The sequence below is a fragment of the Euleptes europaea genome, chromosome 7, assembly GCF_029931775.1.
Source record: "Euleptes europaea isolate rEulEur1 chromosome 7, rEulEur1.hap1, whole genome shotgun sequence".
NCBI classification, from domain to species: domain Eukaryota; kingdom Metazoa; phylum Chordata; class Lepidosauria; order Squamata; family Sphaerodactylidae; genus Euleptes; species Euleptes europaea.
Window position 1 is genome coordinate 76008305 of NC_079318.1, and position 27603 is coordinate 76035907.

General features: G+C 46.1%; 1 protein-coding gene across 2 annotated transcripts; it reads left to right on the plus strand.

The window, feature by feature from the left end:
* Positions 1-3352: 3352 nt before the first annotated feature.
* Positions 3353-26977, plus strand: CHRNA2 (cholinergic receptor nicotinic alpha 2 subunit). Of its 2 annotated transcripts, XM_056853691.1 has the most exons (6): positions 3353-3743; positions 12202-12353; positions 14426-14470; positions 17979-18088; positions 21767-22856; positions 26832-26977. In XM_056853691.1, exons 1-6 carry the CDS (start codon positions 3560-3562, stop codon positions 26955-26957), a joined length of 1707 nt encoding a protein of 568 aa, XP_056709669.1. In that variant the 5' UTR covers positions 3353-3559; the 3' UTR covers positions 26958-26977. The 2 variants fall into 2 exon arrangements, with proteins under 2 accessions (XP_056709669.1, XP_056709670.1); XM_056853692.1 differs by lacking the exons at positions 3353-3743; positions 12202-12353; positions 14426-14470 and having other exon boundaries at positions 18009-18088; positions 21772-22856.
* Positions 26978-27603: the final 626 nt, after the last annotated feature.

Below are 27603 nucleotides of genomic sequence, written 5' to 3' on the forward strand. Positions count from 1 at the left end.
TATAAACCTCTGTTTTGTTCAAATTAAGTCATCCTTTTTGTATACTATAAAGCCCCAAATTCTTTTGCCCTCCCTTTTCTCATAAAAAAGGTGCTCCAACCTTTTGATAAGTTTGATTACACCTTTAGTCTAACCTTTCTCAGCTTCAAAATATCCATTTGAAGATAACAGTGACCACAACCAAGCACAGTTTTATGCCATAGATCTATTCAAGGGCTTTACAATATTGACCCTTTTGTTTTAAATCCCTGTCCCAATAATTTCTAGTAGTGAGGTACAATGAGTCAATGTTTTCATTGAATTTATCTACAGCAACCCTTAAGATCTCTTTCCTGATCAGTCACAACCACAGATCATAGAACCATAGAATCATAGAGTTGGAAGGGACCACCAGGGCCATCAAGTCCAACCCCCTGCACAATGCAGGAAATTCACAATTGCCTCCCCACCCCACCCCTAGTGACCAGAAGATGGCCGAGATGCCCTCCCTCTCATCATCTTCCTAAGATCACAGAATCAGCATTGCTGACAGATGGCCATCTAACCTTAAAAACCTCCAGGGAAGTAACGCTTACCACCTCCCGAGGAAGCCTGTTCCACTAAGGAACCATTAGAAAATTCTTCCTAATGTAGACGGAAACTCTTTTGATTTAATTTCAACCCGTTGGTTCTGGTCCGACCTTCTTGGGCAACAGAAAACAACTCGGCACCATCCTCGATATGACAGCCCCTCAAGTACTGTATGTGTAAGCTTGGGATTTCCCCACCACCACCAAAGTGCATCACTTTACTCTCAAATTGAATCTCATTTACCACTTTATTGCCCATTCTCTCAGTTTAGAGAGAGCCTGTTAGAGCTCTTCACAATCTGTTTTGATTATTGACCTTGGAACAATCATCTACAAACTTGGCCTCACATGAAGCTGACTTATACTGAAACAGACTCTTGGTCCATCAAAGTCAGTACTGTCTACTCAGACCGGCAGAGGCTCTTGAGGGTCTCAGGCTGAGGTCTTTCACATCACCTACTTGCCTAGTCCCTTTAACTGGAGATGCCGGGGATTGAACCTGGGACCTTCTGCATGCCAAGCAGAGGCTCTACCACTGAGTCATGGCTCATCCCCAATGCCATAGAATTAGACTACAGCTGGGTTGAAAAATGCCATTCTGCCAAGAAATTCACTAGAAGGCCTTGGATCTGTCATTCTCTCTTAGCCTAACCTACCTCACTGGGTTGTTTTGAAGGCAGAATGGAGAAAGGGAGAAGCATGTAAACTATCCCAGAAAGAAGAGGATGGATATAGGATACATAAGGAAACTGGACAACTGCACACTGAAGAATGCTACTGCTAACTTGATTCATTATATCAAAGCGCTATTCAGGGAGGTGATATTATTCCTGCCTTGTAGTCTAAATTAAAATGACAAGATAGATGGACATGAGGAAAAGTATCAGATGACAATAAAGCTTTGTGCAGGATTGTGTTCTGTGCCTGCAGAGCAAAGCAAGAGCTTTTAATTTTAAAAAAGCCAGCCAAGAGGTGCCGTGCATGCCAAGATGAAATATACTTCTCCATTTGGGTTCTGATTCCAATTGTCAAGGATTCATAGACTGGAAAGTGACTGATCTGCATGCAAATAGTGTTCCTGGCTATGACTTTTTCTTTAACAGTTCTATCACATCCCCCAACTTAAAAGAGAAGCACTTCATAGTGGAAAGTAGAATCATAGCATCTTGCATCTACTGATCAGGGAGGGCTGCTGCTTTTGCCAAGTAGGGCCAGTTCAGTCCCAAGCATAAGATCGGTTTGGGATCAACCATGCCCCCAAACCATGTGGCCTGCCCATACTGTGCCACAAACTCTGGATGTTTGGGGATACAGTGGTAAAAATATTGTTGAAGGCTTTCGCGGTCAGAGTTCATTGGTTTTTGTATGTTATCCGGGCTGTGTGACCGTGGTCTTGGTATTTTCTTTCCTGACGTTTCGCCAGCAGCTGTGGCAGGCATCTTCAGAGGAGTAACACTGAAGGACAGTCCTTCAGTGTTACTCCTCTGATGATGCCTGCCACAGCTGCTGGCGAAACGTCAGGAAAGAAAATACCAAGACCACGGTCACACAGCCCGGATAACCTACAAAAACCAATACAGTGGTAAGTTATTGCAAGCGCTAGAGCACTGGTATTAAATGGGCCTGTCATCCCATCATATCCTCTCTAAGCCTCCTTTTCCCTGGGCCAACCTGGTCAAAGTCTAGCAAGCTTATATCAGAAGAAAACTTTCCTCTTCTTGCACTCTTCTTGCAGAGGAGTGTGTGCATTACTAACTCTTGCATTGGAGTTAGTGCGGTGTAGTGGTTAGAGTGCCGATCTAGAAGCTGGGAGATCCAGGATTGAATTTCCATTCTGCCATGGGTCATCTGGGGCCAGATACTTTCTCCCAGCCTAACCTACCTTACTGAGTTCTTGTTGTGGGCATAAAATGGAGGTGAGGAGAATGGTGTTATAAGCTGCTTTCAGTCCCCATTGTGGAGAAAAGCAGGGTATAAATATCAATACATTTTATCAAACCAATGTAGTGTAGTGAGTAGAGTACTGGATAAGGAACTGGGCAATCCAGGTTCAAATCCCCACTCTGCCATGGCAATGTACTGGGTCACCTTGGGCCAGTCACACTCTCTCATCCTTACCTACCTCACAGGGTTGTTGTGAGGATAAAATGGAGGAGACGAAAATGATGTCAGCCTCTTTGGGTCCTCATTGAGGAGAAAGGTAGGAAATAAATGAAGTAAGTAATACATAAATCTATATCCTTCGTTTTTAATATGTGTGTGGATTAATGCAGGCCAAAGCTGGGGGTGGGGCAAGGTCAGGTAGAGCAGAATAAAATGGCAGACCTTGGCAGAAAAGTAACAGGAGACCCAACAGCAGGGATCCCCATATATGTGGATGGAGAAAGAAGGCAAAAAGAGGGACCCTCTTCCATTAACTCTGTGCATGCACACAGGTATGGGTGGAGGGATTTTCATCCTCTTTCTCATCCTTGTCTCCAACTATGTGCATGGATGAATATGGCTCAGGTGCATTGTGTGAAGTGTACATGTGCAGTGATGTAACTGTGTGCACATTAATTGTAGGGAAGAGTAAAGATTCATCTGTCTTCCCCGTCCCACCCCTGCATCTCCCCAGTTGAAAGGCTACTTGTACCACTAACTGTAGGCTGCTATCTCATGGTATTTATTTTCTGGCTTCTCCAGGGATCCTTTTCTTCTTGGTGCGAAATCCATGCCTATGGAGAGACCACTTTGATCTGCAATCAGATGTCTTCTTCGCTTGCCATCCAGCGGGAGCAAGTGGGAGCATGTTCAGGGTGAATCGTACCTGGAAGGAATCCTGTTCGTGTGCATAACTTCAGCACCACAGACAGCTTCTCCCACCTTGCCCCCAACACCGCTTCCCAAGAGCAGACCAAAGTGATGCTCAGCTGTCCGCCCCCCCATGGAGATTGCTGCCTGCAGCACTACCCTGCCAGAAATTGAACACACGGGTACATGCAGTTCCCATGCAGCTACTCAGCACAGACTTTGCAAATGAAAAGAGACGTTCTGGATTTTTCTGTCCTTGGAGAAAGTATTCCAGTGGGGGGGAAGTTTCAGCAGCCGCCTCTCAGAAGATGGATCAGCTTACAAGTGGATTCTTAGCCTTTAAGAACATCATTACCTGCTGTTTCCTGGTGTCCTTGTCAGGTAAAGGATGACTCTGTTTTCCCAATTCTGAAATTAGCCACCCCATTGTCTAATCAAATTCAAGTGTCTTATTATGCAAACTAATGTGAAAAGTAATTAGTGCCAATCTGCAAGAGGCTACACAAGCAAAAATGGATTGAAAGGAATGCCAGTTAACCCCAAAGAGGTTGTTTTACGTTCTGAAAACAGAAAATGCCTGCAATGGCCAAATGAAATGTAATTTGCCAGAGTAAAGGGCTTCTGTTGCAGCTTTGACTGTTACCAGTAATTGCCCATTAAGGGGCTCTAGCACTTTCTTGGACTAATCCTATGATCTCTGGGCTCATGCAGTTTCCCGTGGCTTGTCGTCTGAATTAACTCTTTAATTATACATTATGAGTGTGGAATTCTTTCTTCTTTTTCAGAAAGAGTTGTGGCTGCCACCACTGTGCATAGATTTCAAAAGGCCTCTGTGATACAACGGATCGATTCACAGCGTGTAACAAACTAACTTGCCTGAGTAGTGACAGACGCAGAGCCAGTATGGTGTAATGGTTCTCAGACTAGGATCTGGGAGATCCCGGTTCAAATCCCCACTCTGCCATGGAGGCATGCTGGGTGACCTTGGGCCCCTGAATCTTACCCCATGAGTGATACTTTTGGTTCAGAAAAGCAGTGAAAGCATTTTATTCTGGAAGGACTTTAAAAATTAAATTCCAGTGCAATCCTAAGCATGTATGTGTGTGTGTGAAGTGCCGTCAAGTCGCAGCCGACTTATGGCGACCCCTTATGGGGTTTTCAAGGCAAGAGACTAACAGAGGTGGTTTGCCAGTGCCTTCCTCTGTATAGCAACCCTGGACTTCCTTGGTGGTCTCCCATCCAAATACTAACCAGGGCTGACCCTGCTAAGCTTCTGAGATCTGACGAGATCAGGCTAGCCTGGTATATCCTACTGAGTTTCATGGGCTTTCCCCCCTAGTAAGCATAGGGAGCAGGCCTTCTTCTCAGAAGTATGTCTGATGTTATTTAATGGGGCATACTCCCAGGAAAGTGGCCTCAGGATTACAGCATTGTCTTTTTACTTTACCTACAATGTGTACCTTGAGAATTCTTCTATACAACTAGATGATATGAAGTCCCCCGGGCTCAACCTGGGGATGCTGCAGCCATGTTACTGCAGGTGTTCTCTTGCTTTAAAAATGCTGTGGGGGCCCAGTAATGCTTGAGACTCTCTCCCCCCGCCATGTCATTTTTTAAGAGCTCAAACCCCTGGAAAAACGGCTTGGGGGGACAGGAGCCCTTCCTCCCCCACACCACAGCCCTGAGTAGGATTGGGCCCCTGAGGCATTTTTAAAGCAAGATAATTCCTGCGGTAAATGGCTGAAGCGTCCCTGCACTGTAGAGTCGCCGTTTCGTCGGGTTGTGCTCTATGTCGTAATTCCAGACAAAACCTGAGGAAAATCAAAGGCATTAAACTGGATGCATGTTTCGTTTACCCCTTTGGCTCGGATGCATCCATCCACAATGCCATTGATGGTTTTAGCTATGGCGTGAAGGAAGTACTGCCTGTTCTGAGGGGATGTGCTCTCTCCAGTTGACAGCCGTTGGTGTTTGGAAGGGAGTACGGTTTGATAAGATCAGGGCCTGATTTGGAAAGGCACCAGAGGAATCAACCTTCCTTCCCTGTCTTTTCTCAGGAATCATTTTGCATTCATGACTCCGTAATTCCTGCTTTCGAAGCCGTGAGCTGTAAGCAAAATCGTATGACTTGCCAGACTTTATGAGTTGATGCTAGATCTCACAAGATGCATCTGAGCTGAGCAGTGACAATAATTAAGACAGTCACTTTCTAGATGAAGACTGACAGTGTGACTTGGATACACTGTAAAAACACAGAAACCGTGTGGCAAACTAAAGACACACATTCATTATGATCAAAAGTATGAAAATGGAAAGTGGGAATGGGATTAAACTCATCCGCTCAGTTTAGATGTCACCCAAAACCATGATGTTATTACCATAAACTATGGTATTATTAATGCAGGCCACTCCATAAATTATGATTTAATACATCAAACCAGGAAGGTAGTTTCAGGAGTAGCTGTTTTGGTCTGCAGAAGAACAGCTAGATTTGAGTCCAGTAGCATCTTAGAGACCAACAAGATTTTTGAGGTATAAGATTTCAAGAGTTAAAACTCTCGTATCTGATGAAGGGAGATTTGACACTTGAAAGCTTGTGCTCCAAAAATCTTATTAGTCTCAAAGGTGCTACTGGAATCTAGTCGTTCTGCATCAAACCAGAATCTGAAACCATGGTTTGAAATCAGTTTACAAACCACAGCAAGGTCCTGCCCTTGCAGATTACCTGGTTGCAGAGATACCTTTGGCTGGCTAGAGTGGCTCAAAAACCAAATGTCCTGGAACGGATTCACGGCAGCAGAGTTCATCCCAGCTTTCAAAGCCAATGGCCAGGGTGTGGAGGCCTTCTTGCCTTCCTCTGCCAGTCCCTACCAGAAACCCCCAGCCCCACTTATCTGCTGGGGGACAAGAGCAGTAACCCACAGCACATGAACATGAACACATGAAGCTGCCTTATACTGAATCAGATCCTTGGTCCATCAAAGTCAGCATTGTCTACTCAGACCAGCAGCAGCTCTCCAGGGTCTCAGGCTTAGGTCTTCCACATCACCTACTTGCCTAGTCCCTTTAACTGGAGAGTAAGTCAAGCAAGTAAGGGCAATGCATGTGTGACTCACCTTTCAAGCCAGATTTCAAGCACAATGTCCCCAAGAAGTGTGAAATAGGTAAACTTTAAACAGTATTGAATGCAGGCATTATGTGGCACCCCACAACCCAGGAGGGTTGAGTCCCAGATCCCCTGCAGTGTCACACAGGAGGGTCAAGTGTATCCCTCAGGTCACTCCATGGCCACGTGTGATCTGACACTCATGTCCCAGAAATCTCTTTAACACTGCAAGAGATCTTGGGCCTCAGGCCTTGGATCACATACTGCGTCCCTGGCACCCCTAAAATATTGGCTTGTATCCTACTATTTGCCCTGACCTCTATTGATGGAGGTGGGGCCACTAGAAGCTGGCTCTTGCACAATGGTAGTGGAGGGTCTGGTCCTGAGCCCAGCAGCATTTCCAGTCACAGTTATCTGTTCTGCTGTGGAGGTTTGCTGGGTGACCTTGAGCCGATCCCTCTCAGCCTAACCTACCTCACAGGGTCACTGTGAAGATAAAATGGAGAACACCAGCATGATGTCGTAAGCCACTGTGGGTCTCCGTCGAGCAGAAAAGTGGGGTATAAATATCTAAACATAATAAATATGTTTGGTGAGAGAATCACTCTCACACCTTTCTAGCAGCTGGGGTGGCATTGATACGTCTCTTACCAACGTTCTTTGCTGCTCCCAAAGACAGATCCACTCACAGAGAGAAAGAGCTGTGCCTATTTACACGACAAATCTGCCCGTCAAACAGCGCTAATGAAAACAAATGAGGCTGGGTAAGCAAAGGCTTCTTTTGGGCTGTGACTCTAATTGGCATCAAACTGCCATTCTCACACAGGGCAGCTTGAGGGAGCTGAATGAATGAAAAGAGGCTGTTTGTTCTACGAATTGTTTGCTTCCTTTCCTCTGCGTATTTATTCTAAGGACCTTTGTCTATTTATTTATTCCAATTCATTGCTTGCCATGCACCTAAGTGCAGAGCAGATGCTAAGCAGGATGCAAAGAAAACGGATAGCACTTGGATAGCGATGAAGAACAAAAAGAAAGATAATCACATAATTAAATCACCTCGGCCATCTTCACCAACTTCTTTATTACAGGCCTAAATAAGAAAGCAAAGTCACGTTTTAAAAATAATATATATACCATACATGTGAAACATTCTCTAATTTTGTATTATATTGTTCTTATAGCTTTCTTTTTTGTTGTAATCCACCTTGAGTCTCAGCAAGAAAGGCAGACTATAAATGAAGTAGGAAAAGAAATAAATACAAACCTTATGAACGTACCCAACCAATGAGGCCATCTTCCAATGTCCTGCTTTGGTCCCTCTTCCTTCTACGATTAGGCAGGTGGCAACCTGGGAGAAGGCCTTCTTCATCATGACACTAAAATTCTGGAATTCTCTCGCCAAGGAGACTTCTTCTCAATTTTACCATAAAGTTTCCAGTGGTTCCTAGAGCTACACTCTGTCACTGCTGGGTTTTCCCTAGAAGTGACATGGTGACACACAGGACGTCATGCCCCCCGAATGTTCCTGCCCCATGTCTCCACCCCTGAGCATTCCAGCAATTACCAGGTACAGCTTGGCCACCCTACTCAAGGCCCAAGGATTATGTGTATATGTGTGTGTGCATGGGGGTGGGGGCTGGTATGGATGCTCTTCACTGGGGGTCAGGAAGGCATGGCCCAAGCTACAAGCCAGTTACTATGATATAGCACATTGAAGACATTATAGAGATAAAACAGATTATTTTTTTCTTCCTTGGCTCATGAGATTGTATGTAACTGAAATGGGAAGGGGAGCCCATGTTACAGTTAGTGCCTGTCCAAGAGAATTGCTGCTTCAGCCCTTCTCACATGAACAAGAGTTTAATAAGGCGTCCCCTAAAGTGATAAAATAGGAATAGTGATTTATCAGGGACAGAGACCAGAAAATAAGGACACATAGGAATATACACAGAGGGCAAGCAACAGCACCACTAGCACAAAGGAACTAGGCCTCCATGCAAGGCCGAGTAGGGCAACCATGTCAGGAATCAGGCTGGGGGCGCATGGTCCAGCCAGGAGTCCCTGTACTGTGCATGACTGGGAGTTCTCCTCTGTTGACCAGAAGGCTGAACCAGTCCAAAGTTTTCATACTAACTGCCAATTGATGGACTGGAGTCTCACACTGTTATTCCTTTTTGAGCTTGACAAGGAGCCTAAGCTAGTGGTTCTGAAAGTGTGGGTTGGGGAAGTGTTGGTCACGATTCTCTTGCAGGCAGGTCACAAGGAGGGACGAAAAAGAACAACAGGATGAGCACGAATCTATCTAGCTCTCAGCATAGCCAAATCTGTGGATACTTAAATCCAGAGATTGGATCCATGAACGGACAAGAGAGGTCTTTCTACAAACCTGAGAAAAGTCCCTGGTTTGCAGAAAAATCTGACATCTAAAAGAAAACACTCCACTGGGTTGTTACCCCCCAAAAAATAGAAGCACAGCGTGTAGCTTTAAGAAATGAATTCCCTCTGTGGATGTTGCTAGGCAACCACAAGAGTATTGCTAGCTGAAGCCTTGGCTTCTGTCAGCAAAAGGCAGGGGAAGGAGGCAGGGTCTTTTCCAGGGCTGTTTTGGCATTTGAGGATTCATTGGGGCCAGGCCTTGTAGCAACCACTGGGCTACTTGATGCCATGAAACTTGTATGACTCATCCAGGCTGAAGCAGCCGCCCCACAAAAGCCAATATTGCAGAGTGGTTAGAGTTCTTTACTAGGATCTGGGGAGACCCAGGTTCAAATCCCCACTCTGCCATGGAAGCTCCCTGAGTGACTTTGGGCCAGTTATGCCATCTCAGCCTAAATAATGAACCACACAGGTTTATTGTGAGGATAATATGAGGAGAGGGAAATGATGTAAGATGCTTTGGTTCCTTGTTGTGAAGAAAGGTGAGGTATAAATGAGGTAAATAATAAATATAGAGCCAAAACCAGGTTAGCCTGATCTCATCAGATCTCAGAAGCTAAGCAGGGTCAGCCCTGGTTAGTATTTGGATGGGAGACCGCCAAGGAAGTCCAGGGTTGCTGTGCAGAGGAAGGCACTGGCAAACCACCTCTGTTAGTCTCTTGCCATGAAAACCCCCCAAAAGGGGTCGCCATAAGTCGGCTGCGACTTGACGGCACTTTACACACACACACAAACAGGACAGCAAACTCGTAGCTGCCATGATTTCACTGTTGCCATTTTACAGTGATTTTAAAATGCCATGAGGCCCAGATCCAGCATGGGCCTACAGTGTGGAGCTCTTTCCCTCTCACCCCGCGCCTTTTCAAGTGCCAAAACAGCTGTGGGGGGAGATGCACCCCCCCCACACACACACACACCCGATTTGGCTTTTGAAAAGAGTGGGAGGAAAAGAGCTTTCAGGTTCTTCAGTGCGCAACTGAGCCTGGCCTCTGGAGGGTGGCTGGCACCGCACAACTAGCCAGACTTTTCCCAGGGAGAGGCTGCCAGGGGGCGGGAAGGAGGGAAACCTGCATATGGGGAGGGGGGAATAAACATAGGTTGGCCAGTGGGTGGGAAAGAGAGGAGCCAGTAAAAGGTGAGAAACTTTGGGAAAGAGGAAGTAGTGGAGGAGGGGAAAATTAAATGTCCTGTGCAAATCCTCACAGGCCCTCTGCTTGTAAACACTAAAAATGAACAATGAAAATATGCCCAGTGTCACTTGATGTGCCATTCCTGTGTTTTATGTTGGGCAGGAGAAAGTATCATGGAGGCAACTTTGCAAGTGGGCCCTGAAAACTTGAGTAAGTTTGAGTGGGTCCTGCTTCAAAACGTTTGAGAACCATTCCTCTGCAGTGGCTATGCCCCACCTAAGCATCTCTAAAATCCGGATCCCGCCCCCCGTGACATATAATTCTTATTATTCAAAAAGTGAACTCCTGTTCACGTAGAGGAAGTCTAAAAGGCCATTAACCTGGTGTATGTCACACTATATATTTATATACTGTATATGAGGCCCCTAGAACCATAAGAAATGCAAATAAATTCACTGCTAATAACTCATTCTCGAATTGCCCCCCTTAAAAATCAAATTGCCCCCCTGTGGGGCGTGTGCCCCATGTTGGGAACCACTGTAGTCTAAGACCACATTTCAGACCAAGAGGTCCCCAATTCCGGTCTCTGGTCCCCTGGCAACAGATATACCACCTGAAACTTGGTGCTATCTAGAAAGAGAGACCATCACACAAGAAGAAGAGACTGAAAATGTGGAGAGCGCCGTTCCCGACAAAGACGCCGTCTCTGTGAGTCTGCAGGCAGGAGCTCCTTTCACAGCACGAAGCTGTGAAGACTTGGAAGGCCCATAAAATATATGGCCTGGAACAGAAACAGACAGGTTGGCGGAACAGCCACCTCATTAGCTAAAGAGGCTCCGTACATCCTAAACTGGCAGCATCCCTGGTTGTCATTTGGCTGAGAGTTTTGGTCTTGGTGGGCCTCTGCTGCGGAGTCGGACTCTGATATTTCCTCAGCAGCCTGCATGCAATGCAAGTGTGGGAGCATCTTATTCTACCTCACAGCGCCAGAAACACCGGCCACCTACAGACTTGATGCGGCAGGGCCTGCTGATGTATTTTCCAGATGCTGTAGAGGTTTGTGTGCGTAGGGAGGACTGCACACTGACATACTCATGCCCTGCTGTGTACATGGGCCACGTAGTGTGGCTATATATTGTAGCTTCCTGGTATCAAAACCAGTGTGTTTTTTAAAAAAAGGTTTATTTTATAATTAAGGGGCTACAAAAGGGAAAAAAGGGGAAGGTAAGACCGTTTGATAAACAAAAACAATAGAGCAAATTCAGTGGGAAAATAAACTTAGTCGAATACAATACCATATAACAAGCATGAATATTAATCAAATCAAATAAAGTATATCTAAATATGTGATTGTATTACATCATGAAAATGTATTATACCGTTTGAAAACCCAGGAGTTACATAACAAATGGTTAGAACATAGTGAATAAAACATTGCCTATTACTCATTCTAGTGCTATCCGGTGTTTATCACTCATTTGATTAACTGGAAGTCATATAAATATAAAATGATTGCCATTTTTTGTCAAATTGTTCTGTAAGTTCGTTGTGATTGGGGTTCAGCATAAAAGTCATTTTGGCCATACTGGCGTAGTCCAACAGTTTCTCTTTCCAGTCGTCTATTTCGGGTATTTGCATTTGCTTCCAGGTCCTTGCCAGAACCACTGGCTGCCGTTGTAGCATACTTGTGGCTATATATTGTAGCTTCCTGGTGAGTCTCAAAACCAGCGCATTATCAAGCGTATAGAGCAGGTGGTAGTATACAACTCAAGAGCCATGAGAATGAATGGACCTACTGCAAAACTCTGAAGCTACACCAGCACTGCAAAACTGTAACAGCGTTTAGTTTTATTTTTGTCAACAGTTCACAAGGCCTCAGCTGGGCGTCCATCTTGGGAAACATCCCAAGCCCAGCTTTTCAGAGGAGCATGCCCATTCAGCCTTTTAAAGCAAAAGTCTCCCTCTTGCCAACAAACATGAAATCGGTGTTGTTATGGCATCCTCCAGGTGGCGGCTATTGTTCTCCTGGAATTACAACTGAAAAGTACATCTTCTCCAGTTCTCCTGGAGAAAATGGCAGCTTCAAAGGGCAAACTCTATGGTATACCTTAGATTCTCGGTGAAATCCCTCCCTCAAACTCCTCTCTTGTGCTTTCACCTGTTTCAGGATTTGCCCTCGGCCGGACACAAACCCAAGCTGAAGAACGGCTCTTCAAGTACCTTTTCACAGCCTACAACAAGTGGTCTAGGCCAGTCCCCAATACCTCGGATGTTGTTATCGTCAGGTTTGGGTTATCCATTGCTCAGCTGATTGACGTGGTATGTATACCATTTGACACTATTCCTCTGTCCTCATGAGGGCTGAACCCAAAGGGGGTGGTGTTTTGTTTTGTTTTTACAAACAACTTTGTCACCTTTAAAACAGCCCCTCAACCATTAGGGGGAGGGCATGGCAAAAAAAGATGAAGCTATGGACATATTGCGGGCTGTATGATGTTCTTTGCTGCTAAATCTGATTGGCTGCACAGTGTCATGATGACATCATCACATGATTTCTAAATAGGTAAGGTCATGTAGATAAGGACCTGAATGGCCCAGGATAGCCCAATCTCATCAGATCTCAGAAGCTAAGCAGGGTCAGCCCTGGTTGTATTTGTATGAGAGATCACCAAGGAAATCCAGGGTCGCTATGCTGAGGCAGGCAATGGCAAACCACCTCTGATCATCTCTTGCCTTGAAAACCGTACAGGGTTGCTGTAAGTCAACTGTGACTTGATGGCACTTTCCACCACCATAGTATTTTTAATGAGAGCCAGCCTGGTGTAGTGTAGGATTAGGATGTGGGACACCCAGGTTCGAATCCCCACTCTGCCATGGAAACTTGCTGGGTGACCTTGGGCCAGTCACACATCTGGCTAGTATTTGGATGGGAGACCTCCAAGGAATACCAGGAGCATGACACGAGGCAGGCAATGACAAACCACCTCTGAACATCTAACCCTAACCCTACGGGGTCGCCAGAAGTCAGCTGTAACTTGACAGCAAAAAAAAAAAAAAGTCACATTCTCCAGAGGAAAAAGACAATGAATGGCATACATCCTGCCTTAGCTTGGAACATTCCCTAGGGTCCAACTTAAGTGGCTTTTTCTTTTGGGGAAAGAACCACTGAAGTTGAAGGAAGTCTCCTTAGGCTGGAGGAAGGCATCAAACTTTGCTCTGCAGCGTGGCAGGATACTGGCCATTAAATAAAGAAATATATCAGTGGTGCTGGGAGAGCAGTGGATTGAACAGTAGCAAATGAATTGACCGTTCAGGAAGTTTGGGGGTGTCTTCAGGAAATACTTCACACACACACCTTTTACTCTGCCGGTCTGAACAGGAAACACTAAATCAGCCTATGGACTGATTCAGGCAACTTCTTAAGGCTTTTTCTATCGTGCCTTGAGTGGGGCATGCCCTCCCCAGAATGGCTTGCCCGGCACCTGGCTTGTTAGCTTTTAGATGCCTGGTGAATACTTTACTATTTGCCCAGGCATTTTGTTAACTGTATCATTGTGTAACTTGGTTCCCTTCCTTTCTACCTGCTTCTTCTCTTGCTTTGCCACTGTTGTAGATAGATGTTTTCGTTCTGCTTCTTTAATGTCATCGTTGACTGGTGGAATTCACTGCCACTTGTCTAGTTGGCTTGAAAAGGGGATCAGACAAGTTCATGGAGAATCAGTCCATCAGTGGCTGTGAGATATGATGACTCAGTGGAACCTCCATGTTCAGAGGCAGCAAACCTCGGAACGCCAGTACTAGGGAGCAGCAAGGGAGGGAGGTCTTGGTCTCTGTGTCCAAGAGTATCTAGTGGGCCACTGTGTGAGACAGGATGCTGATTGGGTCATAGGTCTGATAACAGCATGGTTGCTGTTATGTCATCAGTGTCTTCAGGCATGTTTCACAGATTTTATCATCAATAATTGTTCATGTATCCAATTTATTCAGTACAACGCACCAAGGTTAGTACCTCATTGATGGAACAGCAAAACTCTCTTCTCATATTACACTTTTCCTATTGCACATGTATATTTTGTTGCTGAATGCACCCCGGGAGATAAAACTAGCAGCACCCATCAGAAAGCAGGCAGAGGACAAGTTTCCTCTCCAGATATTATGGAAGCACCATCAGCTGACTGTGGAAGCCACTCTCAGATGTCATGACACACGTATTTGGATCCCTAGTTCTGGCTTATGAAGGGTGCCACTGAGCTTGGGGTTCCAGTGCAACCCGACTCTCCTATTTCCACTCTCTAGGCTTGAAAGTAGGAATAGGAACTGTGGGTGTATTGCTGTCTTTCTGTTCTGATCAAAGCTTTTCCTCTGCTTCTCCACATTTTCCACCAATCAAGGATGAGAAGAACCAAATGATGACCACCAATGTTTGGTTGAAACAGGTGAGCGAAGTGGGAAGGACACATTCAAGCCAAGCTGGAGGGGTGGGAAGAAAGTTAGGGTTGCCAGGCCACAGCCTAGAGCCCCCAGGGAGCATTGTGGGGAGGGGGACAGCTGCGCCAGCATCACACCGGCACACAATGTCACTCACAGCAAAAAGTGGAAGTGATGTCAAGATGTCAGGGAGAGACTGTCTCGGATTTGCAAAAACTCAGTGGTTAAACCACAGAGGTTTTTTTTTTGGCAAATCCTAGAGTGTCCTGTGTTGATGCAAATACCCAGAACTCCCATTTTTCTTTGCTTCAGATAAATCACAGCAAGGAGAAAAATATACTGAAAGGCCTTGTACAGGGAGGAAAGAAATGAAAATTACCCCTGGGCCAGGAAATAAACTGCTGGCCATGTGCTGAGCACAAGATTGATCCTCAGGGCTACAGATGACCAAGGGGTACACTTCAGAGTCCCTTAGCTACATCTGGTTAGGATCAGGGGGTAGGGTTGCCAACCTCCAGGTACTAGCTGGAGATCTCCTGCTATTACAACTGATCTCCAGCCGATAGAGATCTGTTCACCTGGAGAAAATGGCCACTTTGGCAGTTGGACTCTATGGCATTGAAGTCCCTCCCCTCCCCAAACCCCGCCCTCCTCAGGCTCCGCCCCAAAAACCTCCCGCCAATAGCGAAGAGGGACCTGGCAACCCTAGAGGGGGGGTTGATTGACAGTGCAATCCTAAACAGAATTGAACCCTTCTAACTCTACTGGCTTCAGTGAGCATGTGTGTGTATATAATTTTGCTCAGGGTTGCACTGAAAGAGCCCAAAAAGAGGGACTGGGAAGACTGGCCATTACAGCCACTGGGAAAAGCTGCAGTGGGCTGATGGCCTCCCCCCCCCCCCCCGCACACACACTTGAGCCAGTCCAGCCCAGAGGGAAAGAAGGGCAGCGCCAAGCCCAGGTGGACTGCTCATAGCTGACAGAAGGGGCACTTGCCTGGGCAAGCTGTGCATGGCACATGGATGGATGTGCCCAAACAAGGCAAACTACACAGATGGACATGCTCAGCCTGGCAGAGCTGTGCAGGATGTCCTGGGCTTGGTTAAGCCACTTGGATGGAGCTACACAAGGCATGGGTGGGACAGCAAGCAGGATAGCTCTCTCCCTCCCTCTCTCCCTCCATTCATTCTTGGGGGGCAGGAGCAGACCATTTTCCAGGGCTGGTTTTTTCTTCTTCCCAGTCATGCCCTGAATAGGGTGCCTAACAGGTAGCAAGGAATACCAGGCTGTCCCCAACACATTTCCTATTACCCTCTTTGCCCTCTGGTGTTCAATCACAGTATATTAAGGCCCTAGTTTTCCTAAGATTGCCTAAAAGTTGTGCCCGCTGGCCTTTTGAATTCTTCTTTGTGTAAACTCTGGGGATTGAGAGGTACGTGGAGAGTAAGTGCCATATTGGCCATGTAGCATTCAGCCATGCAACATTACTGGGCCATAGCTGGCAGGCCACAGGGTTGCTAACCTCCTGGAGAGCCAGAGTGATATAGTGGTTAAGAGCAATGGACTCTAATCTGGAGAACCGGGTTTGATTCACCACTCCTCCACATGAGTGGCAGAGGCTAATCTGGTGAACTGGGTTGATTTCCCCACTCCTACACATGAAGCCAGCTGGGTAACCTTGTGTTAGTCACAGCACTCTTAGAGCTCTCTCAGCCCCACCTACCCCACAAGGTGTCTGTTGTGGGGAGAGGAAGGGACGGTGATGGTAAGCCGGTTTGATTCTTCCTTAAGTGGTAGAGAAAGTTGCCATATAAAAACCAACTTTTCTTCTTCTAACTGATCTCCAGTTGACAAAGATCAGTTCTCCTGGAGAAAATGGCTGTCTTGGAGGGTGGTCTCTATGGTATGATACCCCACTGAACTCCCTTCCCAGGCTACACCGATCTCAAACCTCCAGGAATTTCCCAACTTGCAGTTGCCAACCCTAGCTGTGACCACTGTCTCCTGGGGTTGTCTGTTCTAGCTTGGGAAATTCCTGAACATTTGCGGGAGGGTGGGGTTTGGGGGAGAGAACTCAGTGGGGATGTGATGCCCTATAGACTCTGTCCTCAGAAGCTGCCATTTCCTCCAGGGCAACTGGAAGATCTCTTGTCTGGAGTTCAGTTGTAATTCTGGGAGAACTCCAGGCCACACCTGGCCCCCTCCATCCCGATCCCTTTAAAAGCTTAGCATCAAAGCCACCAAAATAGTTTTATTCAGTGCTGATGCCATTTACATGTGGTTGGCATGGTAAGAAGTGAGATTCTCTTTTCATAAAAATGTGCTCTAACCAGGCAAGTGTTAAAGGCTGTGACTCTAAGTAATGAGCGGCTGCTAGTTTTGGTGGTTAAATGTTAGATACTTTTGAATGTAAACAATGTTTTATGCTCAATAGTTTGATAAGGTTTAGAGGATTTTTCTTTCTTTTGTTTTAATTTGGTACTAAAATGTAAACATATATGCTATCAAAGGGTGTTACATGATTTTAGTCCAATGTTTGTAACGGCCTTTGGCCACAAGCAATAAACCTGAACCCTGAACCTTTATTCAGTGCTGTTTACCAACTGAGAAAGCAAGAGCTTCAGGCTGCAGCCCTGTGTAGGCTTACTTGCCGGCAAGACTCATTGAGCAATTTGGCTGGTGTCGAGCTTGCTGAGCAAGCACCAGATGAACACATCTCTTTCCTCAAGCTTCCTGTTGGTTTGCTGCTGTAGATTCCCCCCCCCACACACATACACATTGGCTGAGTCTTCCCCTAGTTAGAATCATAGAGTTGGAAGGGACCACCAGGGCCATCTAGTCCAACCCCCTGCACAATGCAGGAAATTCATAACTACCTCCCCCACTACACCCCCAGTGACCCCTACTCCTTGCCCAGAAGATGGCCAAGTTGCCCTCCCTCTCATGATTTGCCTAAAGTCATATCATCATTGCTGACAGATGGCCATCTAGGCTCTTCTTAAAAACCTCCAGGGAAGGAGAGCTTACCACCTCCCAAGGAAGCCTGTTCCATATTTACTAACTTTTTACTTTAACTGTTAACTGTCGGCGGCATAGTTTTATCTTTTAGGCTGGAAACCATATTTCACTTCTAATGGTCCCTATGTTCACAATGAACATTTGGTTGACTCAGATTCATAAATGTCCTTGTGATTGTTCTGATAATTTAGAGTGTTTCTAACTCCCCCCCCCCAAAAAAAACAGGATCCTGTTATATCTGTATGTGTTGACTTATAATTGTTGTATTTTAACTTTTTAATCTTTAATGGTTGGAGCTACCTGGTGAGCAAGGCTGAAAAGTGCAGGGTTAGAAATGCTTTCAATGAATTATGATAATAAAGTGGGTGGAGTGTCACCTGGAGTCAATGCGCATAAGGACGAGTGAGCTGTAAGGTCTCCCATAGGGCAACCCCTCCCCCCAAATGCAGGTGGATCGTCTGAATCCGTGACCATTAAGAATAGTTTCTTGACCACCAGGAATGGAACGACTACAAGCTGCAGTGGAATCCTGCCGATTTTGACAACGTCACTTCAATCCGAGTGCCATCCGAGATGATCTGGATCCCAGACATCGTACTATATAACAAGTAGGTCTATAACAAGTATGTAGGGAGGTTGTGCCAATGTATAAATTACGAGGGGGAAATGTGACAGATGGAAAGTTCTCAGGTTCACCGCCCAGCATCTCTAATTAAAGCTTCTCAGGGAACCAGTGCTGGGAAAGACCTCTTCCTGCTGAATACCTGGGAGAGACGTTGCCAGTCAGAGCAGACTACACTATAGGGGAGTGGCTATGGCTCAGTGGTAGAGCATCTGCTTGGCATGCAGAAGGTCCCAGGTTCAATCCCCACCATCTCCAGTTAAAAGGGACTAGGCAAGTAGGTGATGTGAAAGACCTCTGCCTGAGACCCTGGAGAGCCACTGCCGGTCTGAGTAGACAATACTGACTTTGATGGACCAAGGGTCTGATTCAGTATACGGCAGCTTCATGTGTTCATACCCCATGGGCCAATGGCTTAATTTAGTACAAGGCAATTTCATATGCTTTTAAATGTTTTATAGATCATGATGGGTAGCCTTGTTAGTCTGTCTGTAGCAGTAGACAAGAGCAAGAGTCCAGTAGCACCTTAAAGAAGTGAGCTGTGACTCACGAAAGCTCATACCCTGCCAGAAATTTTGTTAAGTCTTTAAGGTGCTACTGGACTCTTGCTGTTTTCTACTGCTAAATGTTTTATAGATACCTTATGTTAAATGCTTCTTGGAAACTTCACCAGGGTCAGCCCTGGTTAGTACTTGGATGGGAGACCACTAAGGAAGTCCAGGGCTGCAACATAGAAGCAGGAAATGGCAAACCACCTCTGTTCAATTCTTGCCTTGAAAATCCCCAGGGGTCACCATAAGTTAGCTGTTAACTTGACAGCACTTTCCCCCACCTGTGGTCTGATGTTAACTACCTTGGGTGGAAAGGCAGCATAGAATTTTTTTAAATAAGCACATATGTCCCCCTCTCATACTAAAATTTAACAATGTGCTTGGGGGAACTGGATAGCTTGAAGAGTTAGAACAGCTATTTATTGAACATGTGGGTGCGTATGTATATGTGTGTGTGTGTGTGTGTGAAGTGCTTCAAGTCGCAGCCGAATTATGGCGATCCCTTTTGGGGGTTTTCATGGCAAGAGACTAACAGAGGTGGTTTGCCAATGCCTTCCTCTGCACAGCAACCCCGGTATTCCTTGATGGTCTCCCATTCAAATACTAACCAGGGCTGACGTGTGTGTGTGTGTGTGTATATATATATATATATATATATATATATATATATATATATATATATATATATATATATATATATATATATATATTTATATGAATAAATGGCTTTCTTTGTAAGAGATGTGAGCATTCATCTATGCTGTGTACATTTTAAGAGCATTTTAGACAAAGATATGACATGTGAGCAGTCTGATCACATTTGGCCATGATATCTCCATGTTCAGAGAAAGTGTACCTCTGCATACGATTCTGAGGACCAACAGCAGTGCAGGCCAGACGTCTTCATGTCCTGACTGTGGGCTTCCCAGAAACGCTGGTCTGTCCACTGTTGGAAACTGGGTGCTAGGCACGACAGGCTTGTTCCAGCAGGGCTCTTCTTATTTTCTTGCACATCACAAAGGAGTGGCCTTGAGCAAACCTTGCCTGCTCCAGTTTTTTTCTTCTGATTTGGGCATATTCTTGAATATGAGGATTGATTCAAAAAAGGGGGAACTGGAGAGGGAAAATGGACAAGTGTGCCACTGGCAACATCTGGTCAGTGCCTTGCACAGTCACATTCAGCCAGGATTCAGCCAGGATCCAACGCATGCGTTTTGCTGAACGTGCGTTCGATCCTGGCTGAATCTTGGCTGAAACAGAGAATAAAGGAGGCTACAGCAACCATGCGTTTTCGTCCTTAGCCTCCTTTATTCCCTGTTTCAGCCAGGATTCAGCCAGGATCGAATGCACATTCGGCAAAAAAGTATGCGTTCGATCCTGGCTGAATCCTGGCTGAAACAGGGAATAAAGGAGGCTAAAGCGACCATGCGTTTTCGCCCAGTATCTCATTTTGGGGGAATACCTGAAAAACACTGCCTTGCGGAAAGAGCAATGCAAAGACTCAGCAAGTGAGCGCCTAGTTGGACAGTTTCTCCCGCAAGATTTTTGATTGGCTGGAGTGCAAGCTATGGTGGTTGCCTCTCCCCACCCCCTCCCGTTTCTTTTACTTTTGCTGCCATCAAGTGGTACTCACGGGTAATTAAAGTATTTCACCAGTTCTGGACTAAGATCCATAGTTTTGAAAGCAAGAACAAGATCCACATAATGCCTTTCATTAGAACCAAACAAATTGACACAAAACTCTGTGCAAGCTTTTGGAGTTCCAAGGTCTGATCTTGTATGCATCATCTGAGGAATGCAAGTGGGCAATTCGTGTAACTTTATTGCTGGCACAGAGTCACCTTACAGCACATTCTCTGGGAAGCCAAATTCCGTCCATGCTTTGTTCTTTCACTGAAATACAGAAATCACGCCAGCTCTATCCCCAATTGTCCCATATGCCAAATGAGAAACACAGATTGTTTAATTTAATCTAATGATATCTTAGATAAGTTGAACATTAGTGATGGGGGCAAAAATGTATTATTGTATTGTAACTTGGACACAAACATGTTGAATTTTCCTTTTTCCCTTCTCCCTTTTTCTTCTTTCTATATCCCAATATATATATTAAAAATATTCTTAAAAAAGAGAAACACAGATTTTTTTGTGGGGTATATATATTCTCCACATTATGAGGCTGCTCAAGCAAGATCTTTGGAGGTATTCAGGGAATGAATCTCAGGTTAACATCTCTGCCCATCCTGACTTTAATTCTCTGTTGTCAGTCTCCAGCATCTCAGAATCATAGAGTTGGAAGGGATGACCAGGGTCATCTAGTCCAACCCCCTGCACAATGCAGGAAATTCACAACTACCTTCCCCAGTGACCCCTACTCCATGCCCATAAGATGGCAACAAAAACCCTCCAGGATCCCTGGCCAATCTGGCCTGGAGGAAAATTGCTTCCTGGCCCCAAAGTGGCAATCGGCATTACCCTGGGCATGTAAGAAAGGGCCACGAGAGCCAAATGCTGACACAACCCTTCCTGTCCTCCCTCTCATGAACTGCCTAAGTTCACAGAATCAGCATTACTGTCAGATGACCATCTAGCCTCTGCTTAAAAACCTCCAAAGAAGGAGCGCCCACCACCTCCCGAGGAAGCCTGTTCCACTGAGGAACTGCTCTAACTGTCCGAAAGTGTTTACTAATGTTTAGCTGAAAACTCTTTTGATTTAATTTCCACCTGTTCTTGTCCGACCTTCTGGGGCAACAGAAAACAACTCTGCACCAGCACAACAGCCCTTCAAGTACAGTAGATTTGGAGAATTTTTTTTTCTTAATGTGAAAGAGGATAGGGAGAGGTGAATGCAGGAAAGAACCATGACTGACAGTGATGGGTTGCTGCTATGGTTTGTGTTGCTGAACCACACTTTGTTAAAACACATGCACAAGTTTTCCCCCCCTTTCCTTGCTGTGCTCATACCCATCGATTTAGGAGACCACATCATGCATCTGAGGAAGTGTACTCTAGCCCAAAACAGCTGATGCCACCATAACTCTGTAGGTCTGGAGTGACTCAAGTCTTGAAGTCATGTCCTCTCCTTCTGCTATCTTTCTGCCTCTTTCTTTTAGTGCAGATGGGGAATTTGCAGTGACCCACATGACCAAGGCACATCTCTTCTCTAATGGCAGCGTGAAGTGGGTACCACCAGCCATCTACAAGAGTTCCTGCAGCATTGATGTCACCTTCTTCCCCTTTGACCAGCAAAACTGCAAAATGAAGTTTGGGTCATGGACCTATGACAAAGCCAAGATCGACCTGGAGAGCATGGAGCGCCACGTGGATCTAAAAGACTACTGGGAAAGTGGGGAGTGGGCCATTATCAATGCCGTAGGTACCTACAACACCAAGAAGTATGACTGCTGCACTGAGATCTATCCTGACATCACATATAGCTTCATTATCCGCCGGCTGCCGCTGTTCTATACTATCAACCTTATTATCCCCTGCCTCCTCATTTCCTGCTTGACCGTGCTGGTTTTTTACCTGCCCTCTGACTGTGGTGAGAAAATCACCCTCTGCATCTCTGTCTTGCTGTCTCTCACCGTCTTCCTCCTCCTCATCACTGAGATCATCCCGTCTACCTCTCTGGTCATCCCGCTGATAGGCGAGTATTTGCTCTTCACCATGATCTTTGTCACCCTCTCCATCGTCATCACGGTCTTCGTACTCAACGTCCACCACCGCTCGCCCAGCACCCACAAGATGCCACGGTGGGTCCACACCGTCTTCCTGGATTTCATCCCCCGCTGGCTGTTCATGAAACGGCCGCCGGTGCTGACCCCGGCACTGAGGGTGGCCAGTGAGGAGGTGATTGGGCAGTACGACATGCCCCCAGCCAATCTGAGCACATCACAGTGTTGGCTGGAGACTGATGTCGATGATAAGTGGGACGACGAAGAGGACAGCAACGAGGAGGGGGTGCATGCTGGCCGGCTGCCCCTCCAAGGCACTTGTCACCATCATTGCCTCCATTACCGCTACACCTGCGCCCGTCACCTGGGAAGGGGGTTTGTGGAAGTGGTGCAGCGTCCATCCATCAAAACGGAGAATCTGCCGTCATCTGAGCAAGGGTTGCAGCTCTCTCCAAGTATCCTGAAGGCCCTGGAAGGAGTGCACTACATTGCCAACCACCTGCGGGCTGAGGATGCAGACTTTTCGGTGAGTCACTGGCTTTAGGAACTGCCTCACTGGATTGGAATCATGGTCCATCCAGTCCAGCATTTTGTTCCCAACAGAGACCAGACAGGTATCTCCAGAACCATTCAATCATAGCAGGAAATGGCTTCACTCTATTGCTGGTGCTCAGCATCTGAGACTCTAGAGGTGTATAGCCTTTGTCAATGACAGTTCCACCTTGGTTAAGAGCAGTCACTAGGCTTGTCCTTCAAGGACTTGTCTAATCTGTAAAATGGAAACTGGTGTATATTTGAAGAGCAGCTTAGAAGAGAGCATAGGGTATGGAAACAGCAGATGAGCATGAGTGGAAAGGAAGGAGTGAGAAGGCTGTAGCTCAGGGGTAGAGCCTCTGCTTTGCATGTTGAAGGCCTTGGGTTCAACCACCAGTGTCTGCCATTAAAAGAATCAGGTAGAAGATGGTACAAAAAACCTTGGCTTGAGACCCTAGAGAACCACTGGGAGGCAGGATAGACATTACTGACGATAGGCCAATGATCTGACTCAGCATAAGGCAAATTAATATGCGTTCAAGAAGGGATGTAGGTGGAAAGAGATCAAACAATGGAAGGAAGCCGTTGCTGTCATGCCTTCCTGCAATTGCATCTGGCCAGCTCCTCTTGCGAATAGAACACTGGACTAGATGGAATCTTGGACTTTCCAGCAAAGCAGTTCCTGTGTGTGTGTTATGTGTCATCAAGTTGCTTCTGACTTATGACAACTCCATGAATTAATGACCTCCAAAACATCCTATCATTAATAGCTTTGCTCAGGTCTTGCAAACTGAGGGCCATGGTTTCCTTTATAGAATCAATCCTTCTCATGTTGGGTCTTCTTCTTTTCCTGCTGCCTTCAACTTTTCCTAGCATGATTGTCTTTTCCAGTGACTCTTATCTTCTCATAAATGTGACCAAAGTATAATAGCCTCAGTTTACTCATTTTAGCTTCTAGGGTCAGTTCAGGCTTGATTTGATCTAGAACCCTCTTAATTGTCTTTTTGGTGGTCCACTGTATCCGTAACACTCTCCTCCAATACCACATTTCAAAGGTATCAACCTTTTTTCCTGCCAGCTTTCTTCATTGTCCAACTTTCACACCCATACATGGTAATAAGGAATACTATGGCATGAATTAACTTCATCTTGGTTACCAGAGATCTTTACACTTAAGAATCTTTTCTAGCTCCTACTTGGCTGCCCTTCCCAGTCTCAATCTCCTTCTGATGTCTTGGTTGCAGTCTCCCTTTTGGTTGATGATGTAGTCAAGGAATAGGAAATCTTTCACAATTTCCATTTCCTCATTGTCCTTCTTAAAGTCAAGCAGTTCCTACAAGCATATATAACTGCCTTGCTCAGGAAAAGATGTAGCACTGCAGCAGGTGTGATCCGGGTCATCTGGCAGTTTGTTCTCTCAGGAGCAGCTTGAGGAATTTGTGGGGAAGGGGAGAGGACAGGGACTCCTTCCAGCGGCAGGAAATTCCTATGTTCTCTTTACAAGCCTTGAACTTTGCATGTGTCAGACTCCTTGTGTGGAATAGTGGTGGTGCCTTAGCAGAGATACCAGGCCTCCCACTTTGGCGGGAGACCTCCCACCCTCAACTGAACGTTCCCACTGCCTCACAGCTGGGTGAAGAAAAATGGGTGGGGGGAGAGACAGTTGGCATCATGATGACATCACTTCCAACATGACTGGGAATGAAGCTGTGTGGCCACTGCCATGATGATGTCACTTCTTGTCACACTGGAAGTGATGTCATCGCTTTGCCAGCAATGTTGATACATCACTAGTGAGAAGCCCCAACACACACACACACACACACACACACACACACACACACACACACACACACCAGTCTCCTGCTGGCAATCCTATGCCTTGGCCAGGTTCCCTGGAGAGGCAGCACAGAAAATTTCCAAATAAATAAATATAAACAGGCCTTGTTCTTTGTAGGATGGTAAACCTGTATCTCTTTGTCCTGCAGGCGGAGTCTTAAATATCTGAATCCATGTCCCACACGTAGAGCATTAACATGTAAGGACAAAAGTTAGGTTAGAACTCTGCTCGTTTTTTATGTAGAAAGGGGATTTTTTTGGTATGAGGAGCTCAACCCTGTGAGTTCCCATATGAAAACCAAGGGCCAAACAAGACAGTGTGTATGCAACCATATAAAGCAGCTGGATGGAGGGGCGGGGGGATGATTTAAATCACAACATGGATCAGTAGGAGGAGCAAGCTGAGCTCTCATAGAATCACAGAGTTGGAAGGGACCACCAGGGCCATCAAGTCCAACCCCCTGCACAATGCAGGAAATTCACAACTACCTCCCCCCTCCACACCCCTAGTGACCAGAAGATGGCCAAGATGCCCTCCCTCTCATCATCTGCCTAAGGTCACAGAATCAGCATTGCTGACAGATGGCCATCTAACCTCTTCTTAAAAACCTCCAGGGAAGAAGAGCTTACCACCTCCCGCGGAAGCCTGTTCCACTGAGGAACCACTCTAACTGTTAGAAAATTCTTCCTAATGTCTAGACGGAAACTCTTTTGATTTAATTGCAACTAGTTGGTTCTGGTCCAACCTTCTTGAGCAACAGAAAAAAACTTGGCACCCTCCTCTATATGACAGCCCTTCAAGTACTTGAACATGGTTATCATATCCCCTCTCAGTCTTCTCCTCTTCAGGCTAAACATACCCAGCTCCTTCAACCTTTCCTCATCTTGGTCTCACCATCTTTGTTGCCTTTGTTGCCCTTCTCTGGACACATTCCAGCTTGTCTACATCTTTCTTAAATTGTGTACTTCCCTCCTGGCCATCAAACTTTTTAAAACCAGCACAGCATGAAAGTGCTTTTAAAAATCAGATTTCAGCAAGTGTGGCTCCGTGGCTGAAGTAACACCTGCCAGAAGGAGAGGAAAAACAGCTCTACAAAATTGACCTCATGTGGGTGCTTCTGCTCATTCATGCTGTGCTTTAGAGTTGCCAACCTCCAGGTGGGGCCTGAAGATCTCCCACAACTACAACTGATCTCCAGGCAACAGAAGCCAGTTCCCCTGGAGAACGTGTCAGCTTCTGAGGAGAGACCTGTGGCACCCATTTTTTTCCTTCCAAGGGGTAAAAGATATTGACATAAGCCCAGTACAGTTAAGAAGCTGAGCGCCAGCAAAACCTCTGTGCAGAAAAGCCCTTAAATCGAAACCAGGTTTTAAAGGGTTGAATCAAAGGTCCCCTCTCCTTCCCCTACTCCGTGAGCAAGATTGATAGGATTGCCAACCTCCAGGAGCAGCCTGGACTTTTCCCAGAATTACAAACTACACAGATCAGTTTCCCTGGAGAAAATGGCTGCTTCAGAGGGTGGACTTTATGGCATTATACCCGCTGAGGTTCCTCCCCTCCCCAAACCCTGGCCTCCCCAGGCTGTACTCTAAAATCTCCAGGAATTTCTCAACCTGGAGCTGGCAACCCTTCGCCAATGTATATGGACTTGGCAAGACCCAGCTGAGTCCTGCTGCCATCAGGTCTTGTTACACTTGGGAGTGTTTCAACCTAGGCAAAGAAGAAGAAGAGCTGGTTTTTATATGCCAACTTTCTCTACCACTTAAGGGTGAATCAAACTTACCATCACCTTCCCTTCCCCTCCCCACAACAGACACCTTGTGAGGCAAGTGGGACTGAGAGAGCTCTAAGAGAGCTGTGACTAGCCCAAGATCACCCAGCGGGCTTCATGTGGAAGAGTGGGAAAACCAAACCGGTTCACCAGATTAGTATCCGCCGCTCATGCGGAGGAGTGGGGAATCAAACCTGGCTCTCCAGATTAAAGTCCACCACTCCAAATCACCGCTCTTAACCACTACACCACACTGGCTCTCCAGGTAATGCCAAGGCCCAGGAGAGCAGAACATTTAGGGGAGATCTCCTTCTTCAATAGCCTGCACAACATAATAAGTTCTCTTGCATTCCCAGGTGAAGGAAGACTGGAAGTACGTCGCGATGGTGATAGACCGCATCTTCCTCTGGATGTTCATCATCGTCTGCTTGCTGGGGACAATTGGACTTTTCCTCCCGCCTTTCCTGGCTGGCATGATCTAGCGTCCGAGGAGCTGAGCAATCCACTTCCTCTCAGATGGCAACACCAGGGTATCCACAGCAACCACTACACAAACTCTTCTTCTCCTACCTGATGGCTCCCACAAAGCTGTCATCATCCAGGTCCAAGGGGATTCCAGATCAGAAGCATCTCTTACCTGAGGCTCCTTACCTGGAGCTGGATCCTTAGCTAGTAGAGCTAGTTTTTTTTTTTTTAAAATGTAACAATAATGGGGACTGGGAACTTGAATTTTCTTTAAAACTTAAACTTGCCTGGTTTTATTGCTATAGCAGCTGGTGGTGCAGGGAGGGGAAATCTGCAGACTGGCAGAGTCTCGGCTTACTAAGAAAACCTTTTATGAGCTGCTACTGATTATGTATTTATTTATTTAGTACTTTTTTATCCTGTCCTTCTTCAAAGAAGTTCAGAACAATGTACATCATTCTCCTCTCCTCTTCTTTACCTTCACCCTTTGAGGTATGCTAGGCTGAGAGAGTGTGACTGGCCCAAAGTTACCACTGAGCTTCCATATGGCAGAATGAGGATATGAACTTGAGTCTCCCAGACCTTAGATTTCTTCCACATGACAACAATTCTCCCTGTGCTGCACGGGGAGCAGAGGCATTTGCAGCGTTAATGGAGAGGCTG

Coding starts and splice junctions, on each gene's coding strand:
- CHRNA2 (XM_056853691.1), top strand. CDS start 3,560: ATGCAGCTACTCAGCACAGACTTTGCAAATGAAAAGAGACGTTCTGGA. Junction 14,471..17,978: donor CCAATGTTTGGTTGAAACAG/GTGAGCGAAGTG, acceptor CTTGACCACCAG/GAATGGAACGACTACAAGCT. Junction 22,857..26,831: donor CTGAGGATGCAGACTTTTCG/GTGAGTCACTGG, acceptor TTGCATTCCCAG/GTGAAGGAAGACTGGAAGTA.